Source organism: Schistocerca cancellata, chromosome 3 (assembly GCF_023864275.1).
Source record: "Schistocerca cancellata isolate TAMUIC-IGC-003103 chromosome 3, iqSchCanc2.1, whole genome shotgun sequence".
Classification (NCBI taxonomy): Eukaryota; Metazoa; Arthropoda; class Insecta; order Orthoptera; family Acrididae; genus Schistocerca; species Schistocerca cancellata.
In genome coordinates, this window is record NC_064628.1 from 207,314,312 (window position 1) to 207,331,534 (window position 17,223).

Sequence of the window (17,223 nt, forward strand, 5' to 3'; positions counted from 1 at the left end):
GTTTGGTTTGTGGGGCACTCAACTGCACATCATCAGCGCCCATACAAATTCTCAATTTTTACAGAGTCTATTTTCTTTTCATAATCCAATCTAGTCACTGTCACAAATGACGATGATGATGAAATGATGAGGATAATACAAACACCCAGCCCAGGCAGAGACAATCCCCAAACCAGCTAGGAATCGAACCCGGGATCCCGTGATCCAGAGGCGGCAACGCTAGCCCCTAGACCACGAGCTGCGGACAGGCAGACAAGTGAAAGCAGCTGATGTTATTGCATGGTAGCTTACCGTCACTGATCATCGCAAAAGTACTGATATGCGGGTGCGAATGCTTGTAGCATGGAATAAACGTCACTGCAATCTCGCGTCTCCTCGGTACTAAAATTTTCACAAACAGCGGGTCACGGCTCTCGTAATCTGTAGAAGACGTAAGAAGGCAGTGTGAGTGACCGTTGCAGGAGGAGCGGCGCCTGCAGCGGCTGCAGGAGCAGCGGCGGCAGCGGCAGCTGGAGGAGGAGCAGCGCGAGCAGCAGGCGCGCCTCATCCAGCTGCAGCGCGAGCTGCGCGCCCGCGCGCCGCCCGCCGACCTGGAGCCGGTGTTCCCCGCCACGGCGCCCGGCTTCCGCGACCAGCCGCAGCCGCAGCCGCAGCCGCAGCCGCAGGCGGCGCTCTCGCGCGGCCTCAGCCTGGACTCTCCCGCGGCCCGCCGCCGCGCTCAGCGCCGCCCCTCGCAGGCCTCCGCCACCGGTGCCGCCCCCGCCACTGCCACCGCTACACCGCCCACGCCGCGCAAGGCGCCCACCAGCCCCGCCCGCACCCCACCCACGCCGCGGAAGGTGCGCGCCCGCCACCAGTACGACAAGTCACCGCCGCACACTCCCAAGAAGTCAGCCCCCAAGGTCAGTAACAGCTATCAGCCGGTCAAATTAAGTCTACCGTCAGCAGATATCCTGTTTCGCATTACTGTAGCGTCTTTGTCAGTGTTTGGAATGTATGGAATGTGGGCTGTTGTGACAGACTGATCAGTAGCATAGGTAGAGGTCTAGGTTAGGTTGGAAACTGACCCTGTTTACCAAGATGCAAAACCTGCGAGTAATATACCGGGTGATCAAAAAGTCTTTATAAGTTTGAAAACTTAATAAACCACGAAATAATGTAGATAGAGAAGTAAAAATTGACACACGTGCTTGGAATGACATGGGGTTTTATTAGAACAAAAAAAAGTATTGCTAGACGCGTGAAAGATCTCTTGCGAGCGTCGTTTGGTGATGACCGTGTGCTCAGCCGCCACTTTCGTCATGCTTGGCCTCCCCGGTCCCCAGACCTCAGTCCGAGCGATTATTGGCTTTGGGGTTATATGAAGTGCATCGTGATTGACCGACATCTCTAGGGATGCTGAAAGCCAACGTCCGACGCCAGTGCCTCACCATGACTCCGGACATGCTTTACAGTGCTGTTCACAACATTATTCCTCGACTACAGCTATTGTTGAAGAATGATGGTGGACATATTGAGCATTTCCTGTAAATAACATCATCTTTGCTTCGTCCTACTTTGTTATGCTAATTATTACTATTCTGATCAGATGAAGCGGCATCTGTCGGACATTTTTTTAAACTTTTGTATTTTTTTGGTTCTAATGAAACCCCACGTCATTCGAAGAATGTGTGTCAATTTGTACCTCTCTATCTACATTATTCCGTGATTTATTCAGTTTTCAAATTTATACTGACTTTTTGATTACTCGGTATAACACAATAGAACTCGCGGTAAAATGATATACTCCTTTCTGTTTCTCTAATTTTACTGTTAAGGGAGCAAGAAAATACGCTCCAAGGCAAAAGAGAAATGGTCACGCAGCAAGTCAATAACGCCTGGTCCACATATGACCCTTATGCAATGGGTTTTTCGTCTTGGCAATGATTAATGGAGTTGTTGGATGTCCACCTGGGGACACCGTGCCAACTTCTGTACAATTAACGTGTTATATGGTCAAAATACCGAGCAGGTTGGCAAATCCTGCTCATAATGCTCCAGACGGTCTCAACTGGGCAGAGATCCGGTGACCTTGCTTGCCGAGGTAACGTTCGGCAAGCACGAAGACAAGCGTTAGAAGCTCTCGCTGCGTGCAGGTGGGTATTTTCTATCTGAAATACACTCCTGGAAATGGAAAAAAGAACACATTGACACCGGTGTGTCAGACCCACCATACTTGCTCCGGACACTGCGAGAGGGCTGTACAAGCAATGATCACACGCACGGCACAGCGGACACACCAGGAACCGCGGTGTTGGCCGTCGAATGGCGCTAGCTGCGCAGCATTTGTGCACCGCCGCCGTCAGTGTCAGCCAGTTTGCCGTGGCATACGGAGCTCCATCGCAGTCTTTAACACTGGTAGCATGCCGCGACAGCGTGGACGTGAACCGTATGTGCAGTTGACGGACTTTGAGCGAGGGCGTATAGTGGGCATGCGGGAGGCCGGGTGGACGTACCGCCGAATTGCTCAACACGTGGGGCGTGAGGTCTCCACAGTACATCGATGTTGTCGCCAGTGGTCGGCGGAAGGTGCACGTGCCCGTCGACCTGGGACCGGACCGCAGCGACGCACGGATGCACGCCAAGACCGTAGGATCCTACGCAGTGCCGTAGGGGACCGCACCGCCACTTCCCAGCAAATTAGGGACACTGTTGCTCCTGGGGTATCGGCGAGGACCATTCGCAACCGTCTCCATGAAGCTGGGCTACGGTCCCGCACACCGTTAGGCCGTCTTCCGCTCACGCCCCAACATCTTGCAGCCCGCCTCCAGTAGTGTCGCGACAGGCGTGAATGGAGGGACGAATGGAGACGTGTCGTCTTCAGCGATGAGAGTCGCTTCTGCCTTGGTGCCAATGATGGTCGTATGCGTGTTTGGCGCCGTGCAGGTGAGCGCCACAATCAGGACTGCATACGACCGAGGCACACAGGGCCAACACCCGGCATCATGGTGTGGGGAGCGATCTCCTACACTGGTCATACACCACTGGTGATCGTCGAGGGGACACTGAATAGTGCACGGTACATCCAAACCGTCATCGAACCCATCGTTCTACCATTCCTAGACCGGCAAGGGAACTTGCTGTTCCAACAGGACAATGCACGTCCGCATGTATCCCGAGCCACCCAACGTGCTCTAGAAGGTGTAAGTCAACTACCCTGGCCAGCAAGATCTCCGGATCTGTCCCCCATTGAGCATGTTTGGGACTGGATGAAGCGTCGTCTCACGCGGTCTGCACGTCCAGCACGAACGCTGGTCCAACTGAGGCGCCAGGTGGAAATGGCATGGCAAGCCGTTCCACAGGACTACATCCAGCATCTCTACGATCGTCTCCATGAGAGAATAGTAGCCTGCATTGCTGCGAAAGGTGGATATACACTGTACTAGTGCCGACATTGTGCATGCTCTGTTGCCTGTGTCTATGTGCCTGTGGTTCTGTCAGTGTGATCATGTGATGTATCTGACCCCAGGAATGTGTCGATAATGTTTCCCCTTCCTGGGACAATGAATTCACGGTGTTCTTATTTCAATTTCCAGGAGTGTATAAGCCCAGGATGGCGTTCCATGTAGGACAACAAAACAAGGCGTGGAATACTGTCGACGTACTACTGTGCCGTAAGGGTTCGCAGATGATGAAAAAAAAATGAAAAAAGAAATGACACCCCAGGGGCCATAACTCCTAGTTGTTGAACTGTATGGCAGGCGACAGTCAAGTTGCTGTCCCACCACTGTGTGGGGCGTCTCCATATACGTTTTCGGCCGCAAGCAGAAGTGTCTTAAGTGGCGAGTCCCATTTCGAATTCAGTCCTGATGGTCGGGAAAGATGGGTCTAGAGACGCCCCAGACAGCAGTGGGACCAATCTGACTGTCGCCCGCCCCACGGCGGACAACAAGCAGAAACGATCGCTGGTGGCATTTCTTTTCGTAGCAGGACCCCTTTGATTGTCAGCTGTGACACCTTTACACAACAATGGCACACTGACGATATTCTACGCCACGTGCTGTTGCACTTCTTGGCAAAGCATCATGGGTTTGCTTTTCATCAAGATAATACCCACTCGCACACCGCGGGAATTTCTACTACTTGTCTTCGTCCTTGAAAACCCTATAATGGCCAGTAAGGTCGTCAGCTCTCCCCAGATAAGAATGTTTGAACCATTACGAGCAGGGATCTCCCATGAGCTCGGGATTTTGACGATCTAACCTGCCACTTGAACAGAATTTGGCACAATATCCCTCAGGAGGACATCCGACAGTTCTATTAATCATTGCCAAGTCGGGAAATTACTTGCAAAAATGCCAGGGATGGACCAACGCGTTATTGACTTCTTCAATTTGTGAAGCCCTTTTTCTTGAATAAGTCGTCCAATTTTTCTGAAACTGTAGTCATTTGTTTCTCTGTACATGTAATCACATCTACCGATTTCCGGCCTATTCGGATAATTCCTTCGTGGTGCGTCACTGTTTTTGTCTTGGAGTTATTATAACAAAAATAATAACACAACAGTAAAAGGAGAGCAAGGAAACAGACAAGCATCAATCTCAGCCCAGAATACAAAATCATAAAATATACCCTACCAAAAAGTAATACCTCAACTAACATTGAAGAAGCAATTAACAAGAGGGATAAAATCAGCAGTAGAATACGTCAGCCCAAGTTCCCCACTGGTGGACACAACAAATCAGAACAAGATTGTGAATCCCAGCAACATTCAGAGATATAAATATTACTGATTGCAACAACAATAAAATAAAATGTTCCTCCTTACTACAATAAGATACAGCAGTCTCACTGTAGTTGAAAATTGTGGTCTCTTGCTAGCTTAATATGGCCAACCCACACATACCCGCCTGCGCTACAAGACTGCACTGATGAAATGGTCGCAACCAGTACATTTTTCTGTAACTGTCATGGTTGAAAACACAGTACCCCTAAAAACACTAGACTCCAAGCCGAGGTGCGTATCCTGGATCCACAAAGCCAAGCACTTTCATTGTTCCAGAGTGGAATGATTCCCCCTACTGACAGCAGATCACTGTCAGCTCCCACCGAAAGTCCACCAGGCTGCCTCGTTACTTTGCACCACAGCTTCCTGCTTTCCAACATCCAGATGCTTGCTCTCCTTGGAAGTTTTTAGCTGCATTACCGCCTCACCAGTCGTCTTCCAAGTGCCTGTATGCTCTGCTGAGGCTCTCCCCTGATATTGACAACGTGCACCCTGTCCTCTGTTTACACAGGGTAGTAGCTATTACTGGCCAACTCCTTCGGGCAGCCACTCTGGATCATAAAGAAGCTCAGCCATCACGTCATGTATGGCGTGTCCCCAAACGTGATGCCTCATTCGCCGCACCAAAGTTGAAGATTTTGGGAAGAGAAGAAATCGAAGCTGTCACACCGAGCTAAATAATACAAAGAAGCTCTTTAAATGGGAATTACAAAGAAAAGAGAATAAGTATCAGAACTAGGACGATTAGGATGTTGATTGTTCGAAAGGGTGAAGAACTTAGACATAACTTCGCATACTAAGTGCTGCAACACACTTCAAATTCTTCAAGGAATATTACATACGATCAGACATCTGAATTTATTAGAGATTTCAAGGAACTTCAGTGTGCTAAAACTATTAATATCAGAGGTGCCAGTTATCTGTCGTCGCAGAATAGACATTGCAGATATTATTGGAAAAACAATATTATTGAAAACTTAATCCATGTGTGTGGAAGACGATTTAAAGCAACTTTATCCTTTCTTTTTCCTCGGTTTTCGTACAGTGCTGGTATCCCGCAACTGTATTACATTCAATTTATGAAAATCCGCTCCAGTTGCTGATAACTACTAAATACTTAAGTTCACGATTGGTTTCGACGTTCACGTCCAGGCCATTTCTAAGTGCACCTTCTGCCCTTGTGAAGCAATTTCAAATGATTATTTTTTATAAAAGAATAATTTTTAAAGTGTATAGACACAACCAAACGCAAGCCAAACTATTTATTCAGAAATTGAGTATTTTTTGCACAGTCAGTTCTGCAGTCGCAGTACATAGAAGAAAAGTTGGATGCTCCACTGGAGCAGCTCTAAATTAGTATTCCAGACCGCATCAGTGCCCCAGAAAATATTGCACCTCAATAAAGACAGTAAAATTTTGAAAGCACCTGATGCATACGGTATCTCCTATGAATGTGGCAATAACTGTGTCGATTAAGTATTATTGCTGTTAAGGACTTGAGCTTGGAATTACCACCGAAGAAATGAGGGAGCCTATTTTGAAATCAAGAAAGCTCTTCACAGTCTTTATCCACTCTGGACCTGTTAGATTACTTACCATAGAATTTTCGTTATAGAAAATAGCTCCTTCAATCGAGGGAGGCTCATGGTGAAACGATACGAAGAGGTAAAGAGCCGTAATACGAAACCGTGTGTATCATAGATAACAGCAATGTAACAACGAACAAAGTATAAACAGCTAGAAAAAAATCACCTGTCTCCATGCGTCAGGAACTGTATAACTTCGTCAACAATAGACCGACAAGTCAACAAACAGAGCGAGGTTGCGCAGTGCTTAAGGTGCAGAACCCTTCATTGGCAAGAATGGACCTCGAATGTTCGTCCAAATTATCGAGATTTAGCTTTTCCATGGTTTTCCCAAATCTCTCAAGCTCTTTTGGAAGGACACAGCCGCGTTTGTTTCTCCATCCTTGCCTAATCCACTAATGTGCTCACGAGGAGAAAACGGCAAGTGCCCTAACCCGTTTCCCCATAAACTTCTCTCAGTGAAGAGGAGCCAAAATAAGCGAACACGTGTCCCTTTTTATCTGTAGCTACTCCATCGTTTCTGAGAAAACAACCGTCAAAGTATTCGACGTAATTTAAATGCTTTTATCGTGCGATACCCTCAGCCCAACTGAGGTATAGTGCCTAGCGTCGCAGTCTTTCACTTCCGATTATTGTTTTCATTCATTTTATTTCACTTTTCATTAATCTAGCCATGCCAGTAAAAGGTTACTATACGAATATTTCTTATCAAGTTAGGGGATACAAAGGCGCTAATTACGTTTAAAATGACAGCTGTATTTCACAATAAGTGTTATTATTATAATTATTATATAATATGTGTGTTTGGTATTTTCAGGGGTTACAATCTTTATAAAGTCTCATATCCTCATATTTCATTCTTATGTCAATTCTTATTCCTATATTTTGTTCTTTTATTTCTTCTTCAGGACTATTTGGTGCACTATCGTGGATGATAGTGATTGTAGAAACATTCGAAACAGAAATTCCGAACACCAGGAGCATCGCGCGGACACATATTTGCCTCAGAGACATTTTTTCGTAGTCTCTCTCGAGGAAGTAACGTCGTTACCATTGGTGAATATTTCACACGTTGGCAATAAATTAGCGGCAAACCACGCATAACGGATCAGTTTCCCGAAAACTAGCACTTGCAGTTGGTTATGAATCGAGACACCATACAGGAAATTCACCGAAAATAATTGAAATTATGTTTTCCACTCAGGTATTGTTTTTAACTTCTTTTTTAATTCATTCATCAGATATACAGTTAGTAGACGAATAAAGACACCGTTAAGAAACTTCCTGGCAGATTAAAACTGTGTGCCGGATTTTCACTCTGCAGTGGAGTGTGCCCTGATATGAAACTTCCTGGCAGATTAAAACTGTGTGCCGGACCAAGACTCGAACTCGGGACCTTTGTCTTTCGCGGGCAAGTGCTCTACCATCTGAGCAACCCAAGCACGACTCACGCCCCGTCCTCACAGCCTTACTTCTGCCAGTACCTCGCCTCCTACCTTCCAAAGTTTACAGAAGCTCTTCTGCGAAACTTGCAGAACTAGCCGTCCTGAAAGAAAGGATATTGCGGAGACATGGCTTAGCCACAGCCTGGGGGATGTTTGCAGAATGAAATTTTCACTCTTCAGCGGAATGTGCGCTGATATGAAACTTCCTGGCAGATTAAAACTGTGTGCCGGACCGAGACTCGAACTCGGGACCTATTGCCTTTCGCGGGCAAGTGCTGGCAGAAGTAAGGCTGTGAGGACGGGGCGTGAGTCGTGCTTGGGTAGCTCAGATGGTAGAGCACTTGGCCGTGAAAGGCAATAGGTCCCGAGTTTGAGTCTCGGTCCGGCACACAGTTTTAATCTGCCAGGAAGTTTCATATCAGCGCACACTCCGCTGCAGAGTGAAAATCTCATTCTGGAAACATCCCCCAGGCTGTGGCTAAGCCATGTCTCTGCAATACCCTTTCTTTCAGGAGTGGTAGTTCTTAAAGTTTTGCAGAAGAGCTTCTGTAAAGTTTGTAAGGTAGAAGGCGAGGTACTGGCAGAAGTAACGCTGTGAGGACAGGGCGTGAGTCGTGCTTGGGTAGCTCAGATGGTAGAGCACTTGCCCGCGAAAGGCAAAAGTCCCGAGTTCGAGTATCAGTCCGGCACACAATTTTAATCTGCCAGGAAGTTTCATATCAGCGCACACTCCGCTGCAGAGTGAAAATCTCATTCAAGGACAAAGTTATTTCAGCATACAGTGGAAAATATCCATGTGGTAATCTTGTAAGGACATAAGTACATAAATGAAAGACAAAAATTAAACAAAAATAATAATCGGCTTTCTAACACGAGGCGTATAAATTGTGTGGCGACAATGGTAGCCACTGCGCCACCGCTTCGGGTGGGCATTTTACTCGCCAAAGGTGCATGCAGTACCTCGAAAACTTTGACCGTGGTTTTCTCTGAAACAGTCCAATAACTACAGATAAGGCGAGACACGTGTCTGTTTATTTTGACCCCTCTTCCACTGAGCGAAGTTTCTGGGAAATCGGGTTACGGCACTTCCCGTGTTCTCCCCGTCAGTCTGTTATGTGCTAGTTGTTGACAGGATACCAAACCGAGTTCTTTCTTTCCCTTCCACATACCTGGTGTTTGGATGACAGCGCCAGAAGCAGAGCGCCACAGAGAGCGCGTTAACTTTGCCCACAGAAAGCGCCGGCTACGCCGCGAGTTGGCTCCCCATCGCCGTCGGCGGGCAGTGGGCGGCGGCGGCCCACGTCTGCCTCTCCCCACAGGCAGCAGACAGAGCAGCAGCAGCAGCAGCAGGCCAAGGGCGCCAGGCCGGCCGACACGCAGCTCCAGGACGCCGAGGAGTCCGCCGCCAACCACCAGTCGCCGCCGCCACCGCCGCCGCAGCCGCAACAACTCCTCGCTGTACCCGACAGGTACTGAGACCGCTGCTCAAAAAGCTAAACTGACAGCGGTCACCTGTGCGCAAGTTACCACTGTGGCCCTGTTGCTCTTATTTTACTGAGATGGCCGCTGGACCTGATGGGATACCAGTTCGATTTTACACAGAGTACGCGAAGGAACTTGCCCCCCTTCTTGCAGCGGCGTACCGTAGGTCTCTAGAAGAGCGTAGCGTTCCAAAAGATTGGGAAAAGGCACAGGTCAACCTCGTTTTCAAGAAGGGACGTCGAACAGATGTGCAGAACTATGGCCCTATATCTCTAACGTCGATCAGTTGTAGAATTTTGGAACACGGATTATGTTCGAGTATAATGACTTTTCTGGAGACTAGAAATCTACTCTGTAGGAATCAGCATGAGTTTGGAAAAAGACGATCGTGTGAAACCGAGCTCGCGCTATTCGTCCGCGAGACTCAGAGGGCCATAGACACGGGTTCCCAGGTAGATGCCGTGTTTCTTGACTTCCGCAAGGCGTTCCATACAGTTCCCCACAGTCGTTTAATGAACAAAGTAAGAGCATATCGACTATCAGACCAATTGTGTGATTGGATTGAAGAGTTCTTAGATAACAGAACGCAGCATGTCATTGTCAATGGAGAGAAGTCTTCCGAAGTAAGAATGATTTCAGGTGTGCCGCAGGGGAGTGTCGTAGGACCGTTGCTATTCACAATATACATAAATGACCTTGTGGATAACATCGCAAGTTCACTGAGGCTTTTTGCGGATGATGCTGTAGTATATCGAGAGGTTGTAACAATGGCAAATTGTACTGAAATGCAGGAGGATCTGTAATGAATTGACCCATGGTGCAGGGAATGGCAGTTGAATATCAGTATAGACAAGTGTAATGTGCTGCGAATACATAGAAAGAAAGATCCCGAATCATTTAGCTACAATATAGCAGGTCAGCAACTGGAAGCAGTTAATTCTGTGAATTATCTGGGAGTTGGTATTAGGAGTGACTTAAAATGGAATGATCATATAAAGTTGATCGTCGGTAAAGCGGATGCCAGACTGAGATTCGTTGGAAGAATCCTAAGGAAATGCAATCCGAAAACAAAGGAGTTAGGTTACAGTACACTTGTTCGCCCACTGCTCGAATATTGCTCACCAGTGTGGGATACTTACCAGATAGGGTTGATAGAAGAGATTGAGAAGATCCAACGGAGAGCAGCGCGCTTCGTTACAGGATCATTTAGTAATCGCGAAAACGTTACGGAGATGATAGATAAACTCCAGTGGAAGACTCTGCAGGAGAGACGCTCAGTAGCTCGGTACGGACTTTTGTTGAAGTTTCGAGAACATACCTTCACCGAGGAGTCAAGCATTATACTGCTCCCTCCTACGTATATCTCGCGAAGAGACCATGAGGATAAAATCAGAGAGATTAGAGCCCACACAGAGGCATACCGAGAATCTTTCTTTCCACGAACAATACGAGACTGGAATAGAAGGGAGAACCGATAGAGGTACTCAAAGTACCCTCCGCCACACACAGTCAGGTAGATGTTCATTTCTCCCTTTACAGGGTGATGATGCTACAAATTTTCAGGGATGAGGAACGATAGAGGTCCAGTGCCGGGAAAGGACTGAGTCGGAATGTACTCGTATAAACGAAATTCTACTCACGTCACGCAGCACTCAAACTAAGGGTGCCATCTTCTGAACGCTGATAGTAACGTACAAAACTACCGCTGAATCGTTGCCTATACCCTCGGACACACTGACCACTCACATTAATGTGATCAGGTGTCAAAAGCTGGAACAACCGTCTTTTGCAGTGCGGACCGCCACACACCGTCAGGTGGCTTGCGGAGTATGGATGTGGATGTAGATGTAGACACGTGCAGGAAGAGGAAGGTTCGGACAGGCGTGTGGAGCCGTGTCGACTCCAGTGCAGGGGATCCATGCCCCGAACACCGCAAACGGATCGTCCCACCGATTTTCGATTCGGTTTCAAAACGGGGAATTTTGTGGCCAGAGGAGTACTGTTAACTCATCCTGGAGCTCTTCAAACCACGCAGGTACACTGCAAGATCTGTGGTGTGTTGCATTGTCCTGCCGGTAGATATCATCGATCTGAGGGAAAACATGCTGCATGTAGGGGTGGATATGGTTCCCAAGGATACATACGTTCTTGTGTTCATCGATTGTGTCTTCCAGAATTGCGAGATCACCCAGGGAATGCCACATTCTCGACGCCATAACGCTTTCTTCTAGTTGCAGAGTGTTTGCTTTCAAGAAGTTTGTTTGCGTGGTCATCCTCCGCACGAAGCACAGAAATACTTGTTTTGTAAATAAAACCGCCTTTTCTTGCTGCAACTTAATTTATTTTTCCCGGACGCGTTTCGCCTTTTTCTTGATCTAAGGCATCATCAGTGGGATCTATAACGATACAGTTTCGTTATTTTTAGATTATCAAACAGTTCACGTCACGATTTTTTACGTAAATAAGTAATTGATTACGGTTTGCTGTGATCTGCGTGTCCTCTCATATGGTTCGCAGGTCACACTACCATTTTATTACCGACACATAAGCACAATTTGTTATTCCCAACTTTTTCACACTGTTCACCATGCTTCTCCTTCCTTTTCGTGGTGTACTGTAGTTCTTTTGCCACTCAGTGTAGCTTTTTCTTCGAACACTGTTTTCACAACGTAAATATTGTTACTTCATTACGCGTTTCCTCCTCTTTGGTTTGTTTACCTACATGTTGCCAACCTAACGAAGTAAATGTTCAAAACGGACTTCTATTCAGGATGTTTATATCGCGCGCGCGTGTGTGTGTGTGTGTGTGTGTGTGTGTGTGTGTGTGTGTGTGTAGGGGGAAGGTGGCGGAATGGTTGAATGACAGTGCTGGAAAAACTGTTACGTTATTTGATTTTCAAACAGCTGAGCAAAACTGAATGTACTCAGACAGTTCTCTCTTTACTTATTCTGTTCATCACTAAACTGACACACAATATCTTTAGCGCAACACAATCTGACTTTCAATAATCCCTACAAAAGAATGACCCTGACTAACAATAACCTATACCTTTCATGAATCACTTACCTCACAAAAATCTTTGTTACTCGACTACTGCAAACGAGCGCCAATACTGCCAGCTAAATAAAAGATTCAAACTTCTGAAGGCATAACTACTGATAGGCACAGTTAGCAAATGAAAGATTTTGATAGAGAACGAACTATGTATTTACCTTAATAGTGTTCAAAAGTCATAATATATATATATATCAGTTCATGACATCCTGTCTTACAAATTTCCTTTTTCTGACGGACACACATCCAGATCGTCCACTCATAGTAACCTCTCAAAACTCTGTCATCTCTCTCTCCACATCCACCACTGCTGGCGGCTCACCTCCAATTGCCCAACGCTACGCGCTGTTCACATCTAACAGCCCAACACTGCACTAGCGAATATTCCAATAATGAGTCCAACCAGCCACAGACTGCACACAGCGCAATCAGCGATTTTCATACAGAGCACTACGTGGCGTTACCAACATAAAAACCTAAACAGCCTACTTACAAGCATTGAATATGAATGTAGTTGATATATACCTGCTTTCTGGTAAGCTTCTCTGTTTTTTGTCAGTTTTGGGCTGTATTTTTCTACACAATTGTCTGTTGTGTATGCTATGTTTATTCCCTATTTTTTTGAAAATGTTGGTGATTTTATGTGTGAGTTTATGTTTGTATGTCATTGTGTACCAGCTTGTGTTTCTTTCGTCATTTTCTGATTATTGTGTGTAGTTGTTATGGGACTGCGTGTTTGTGTTTGGTTCTGTTATGTTGTTGTCTGTGGTTTGGTGCTGTCTGCCTTTAATTTAGTTTTTATTTTGTTGTTTAGTTTTTTGATTATGTTACTATTGTCACCATTGCTTGTGCTATCCGTATTATGTCCTGTTCTTTTTGGTAACTGTCTTTGGTGGGTGGCACTATGTTGAATCTATGGAGCATGTCGAAGTGACGCTTGCTTTTGTGAGTGTGGGTGATTCGAGGATTGGGGAATGAGAATTTCTGTTGTTGTTGGTTTATGGTAAATGTCAAACATATGCTTATTGTTTTGTCTTTTGATTAGTTTATTATGTTCTCTTTCAATTGTGAATTTTATGGTTTCATGTACCTTGTTGATGTCAGTATATAGTTTTTCAATTTTTCAATTTTTGTTTGTGGTTCATCTGTTAAGCAAAGGATGTCATCCATATATCTGAACCAATATAATATGTTGTATTCTTTTGCTACTGTTTTTGTGAAAGTGATCTGTTCAACGTGATTTACAAAAATATTTGCTAAGGCTCCTGAAACTGGGAATTACTCCTACACGGGTTGCTGTGGCGACAATTAGCCCTACTGTCACACAGAGGCGGCGTCAGAAGCAGACGCTCATTCTTAATGAACACGGACAGTAGACGCGACTCCGCTCTAACACTTACCGACTACGAGTGGGCTCTTCTATCATCCCTAAAACCGTTGGCCTTCCGTTCGGGGTTTGTTGCGCAAAATCGGCTGTGTTGGGACCTTCCATGTTGGCATCATTATCGGTGTCGTAGGCATGCTTCTCCCACAGGAACGACCGAAGAATTTGTCACTGTTAAGTTTCCTGTTAAGGTCGATTTTGCCCGAGTCTTCAGACTGACGGTAGCTCCATCTCCTTTTCCGAGATTCAGTTCAAATGCCCCTCTCTCACTTACTATCCTGAGATGCGGCCATTGTGTAAAATTCCTCCCGGTATGTGACCATCTACTTCTTGTCGTCAAATATGCACCAAGCCGTCCGTGGTGCGTCGTAGCAAGCCTAGATTTACTTCTGGAGAAGGTGGAACGGATTCTAAAACACATACAAATAATTTGATCACTTTATTAAAATTTGAACAATGTAAAACACTTAACCTGCTCTCACTGATCACTACAGCTGTTGTCATTAGATACATTATAGAATATTGGTCTCATCTCTATGTACAATTGAGTATAAAGTTTGATACACAGTTTGGTTAGATTTCAACCAAATCACCGAATCAGAAGTAAGACGATGACGTCGTCATAGGAGCTGAACGCAGAGTGGGCTGAGCGGCGCTGCGCTCTGACGTAAGCAAGCTTCCGGCACGGGGGCCAGAGGAATCTTTTGAGGGTTCTCATTCGTTGCTGCGTCAGGCAGGGACTGTCGTTACTTGTGGTTCCGTCTTGAGGTATCAGCTTTGACATGGGATCTCTTTCTTCGGACAACGTCACACCGTCTCCCTGCCATCTTCCTCTATGACGACAATGACCTCATGCCTCATACCACAGTAAAGTTTTGATGCAACCCTAATTTTCCCCACCTTTTCCGCTATAAAAGTTCATTATTTTATAATACTGAAGTTACAAACTTCGTTTGAGCAACTATTTTGTATGTTCTGAAATTCTACAGTACTGTTAATAACTGGATCACAGCAAGCGGAACATTAATACTTACTAGTAATTGGTTACTAACAACTACGATTATTAAGATCTGCTTAACTTTTCTGTCGTATTGCAGTGTTTTTCTTCAAATAGACTCTATCGTCTAAGAAGTGTAGTTCCTTGCTGTTTATTACAGCAGGATTAAAAGCTTTCCTATATGTGCTGCACATGCATATTAATGTTTGAATTAGAAGTTGCAGCTGTCGCACACAGGTTTATTTCCAATCTTATTTCACAAGTATAACTAAAATATGATACTTCATACAACAAAACAAAACTGAGTCCAGATTACTGACCAAAATAAACACGCACCAAAAATCAACCCAGATAAAACTGATCAGCGATGCTTGTGTAGCATCGCAACTCAAAGCTACTACAATTACATATCAATTGTTTACATCGAAAGAACAAATTTATGAGTCAGTAATATTCGATGACATTTTCATTGCAAAAGATTTTCAAATTAGAATTTAATAATCTTTCGACCAACTTTGTTGTATGGGAGCGAAAGCTGGGTGGATTCAGGCTACCTTATCAACAAGGTTGAGGTTATGGATATGAAAGTAGCTAGGATTATTGCAGGTACTAGTAGATGGGAACAATGGCAGGAGGGTGTCCACAATGAAGAAATCAAAGAAAAACTGGGAATGAACTCTATAGATGTAGCAGTCAGGGCGAACAGGCTTAGATGGTGGGGTCATGTTACACGGGAGAAGCAAGGTTACCCAAGAGACTCATGGATTCAGCAGTAGAGGGTAGGAGGAGTCGGGGCAGACCGAGGAGAAGGTACCTGGATTCCGTTAAGAATGATTTTGAAGTAATAGGTTTAACATCAGAAGAGGCACCAAAGTTAGCACTGAATAGGGGATCATGGAGGAACTGTATAAGGGGGGCTATGCTCCAGACTGAACGCTGAAAGGCATAATCAGTCTTAAATGATGATGATGATGATGATGATGATGTAAGTATTAATAAATAACAGACTTGAATCATTTCAGAGGTTTTTCTCATAATTAAAGTGAACACAAGTTGCACATTTTGAAATGTTTTCTTATTGTGCATTTTAGTATATAAGTGCCGATATAAAATAATTTTTTATAATTTTAAATTACACTACTGGCCATTAAAATTGTTACACCACGAAGATGACGTGCTACAGACGCGAAATTTAACCGACAGGAAGAAGATGCTGTAATATGCAAATGATTAGCTTTTCACGGCATTCACACAAGGTGGGCGCCGGTGGCGACACCTACAACGTGATGACACGAGGAAAGTTTCCAACCGATTTTTCATACAAAAACAGCAGTTGACCGGCGTTGCCTGATGAAACGTTGTTGTGATGCCTCGTGTAAGGAGGAGAAATGCATACCATCACATTTCCGACATTGATAAAGGCCGGATTGTAGCCTATCGCGATTGCGGTTTATCCTATCGCGACATTGCTGCTCGCGTTGGTCGAGATCCAATGACTGTTAGCAGAATATGGAATCGGTGGGTTCAGGAGGATAATACGGAACGTCGTGCTGGATCCCAACGACCTTGTATCACTAGCAGTCGAGATGAATGGAATCTTATCCGCATGGCTGTAACGGATGTTGCAGCCACGTCTCGATCCCTGAGTCAACAGATGGGGACGTTTGCAAGACAACCACCATCTGCACGAATAGTTCGACGACGTTTGCAGCAGCAAGGACTATCAGCTCGGAGACCATGGCTGCGGTTACCCTTGACGCTGCATCACAGACAGGAGCGCCTGCGATGGTGTACTCAACGACGAACCTGGGTGCACGAATGGCAAAACGTAATTTTATCGGATGATTCCAGGTTCTGTTTACAGCATCATGATGGTCGCATCCGTGTTTGGCGACATCGCGGGGAGCGCACATCGGAAGCGTGTATTCGTCATCGCCATACTCGCGTATCACCCGGCGTGATGATATTACACGTCTCGGTCACCTCGTGTTCGCATTGACGGCACTTTGAACAGTGGACGTTACATTTCAGATGTGTTACGACCCGTGGCTCTACCCTTCATTCGATCCCTGCGAAACCCAACATTTCAGCAGGATGATGCACTACCGCATATCGCAGGTCCCGTGTGGTCCTTTCTGGATACAGAAAATGTTCGACTGCTGCCCTGGCCAACACATTCTCCAGATCTCTCACCAATTGAAAACGTCTGGTCAATGGTGGCCGAGCAACTGGCTCGTCACAATACGCCATTCACTACTCTTGATGAACTGTGGTGTCGTGTTGAAGCTGCATGGGCAGCTGTACCTGTACACGCCATCCAAGCTCTGTTTGACTCAATGCCCAGGCGTATCAAGGCCGTTATTACGGCCAGAGGTGGTTGTTCTGGGTACTGATTTCTCAGGATCTATGCACTCAAATTGCGTGAAAATGTAATGACATGTCAGTTCTAGTATAATATATTTGTCCAATGAATTTCCGTTTGTCATCTGCATTTCTTCTTGGTGTAGCA

The 17,223-nt window shown here is 45.7% G+C and overlaps 1 protein-coding gene across 1 annotated transcript in view; it reads left to right on the plus strand.

The window, feature by feature from the left end:
- LOC126176225 (uncharacterized) overlaps positions 1 to 17,223 on the plus strand; it is a 58,143-nt gene that overhangs the window by 3,049 nt on the left and 37,871 nt on the right. The window contains exons 2-3 of the mRNA XM_049923369.1: positions 558 to 902; positions 9,030 to 9,265. Of these exons, the coding sequence (XP_049779326.1) occupies positions 558 to 902; positions 9,030 to 9,265 (581 nt within the window). The remainder of the gene's footprint in view (positions 1 to 557; positions 903 to 9,029; positions 9,266 to 17,223) is intronic.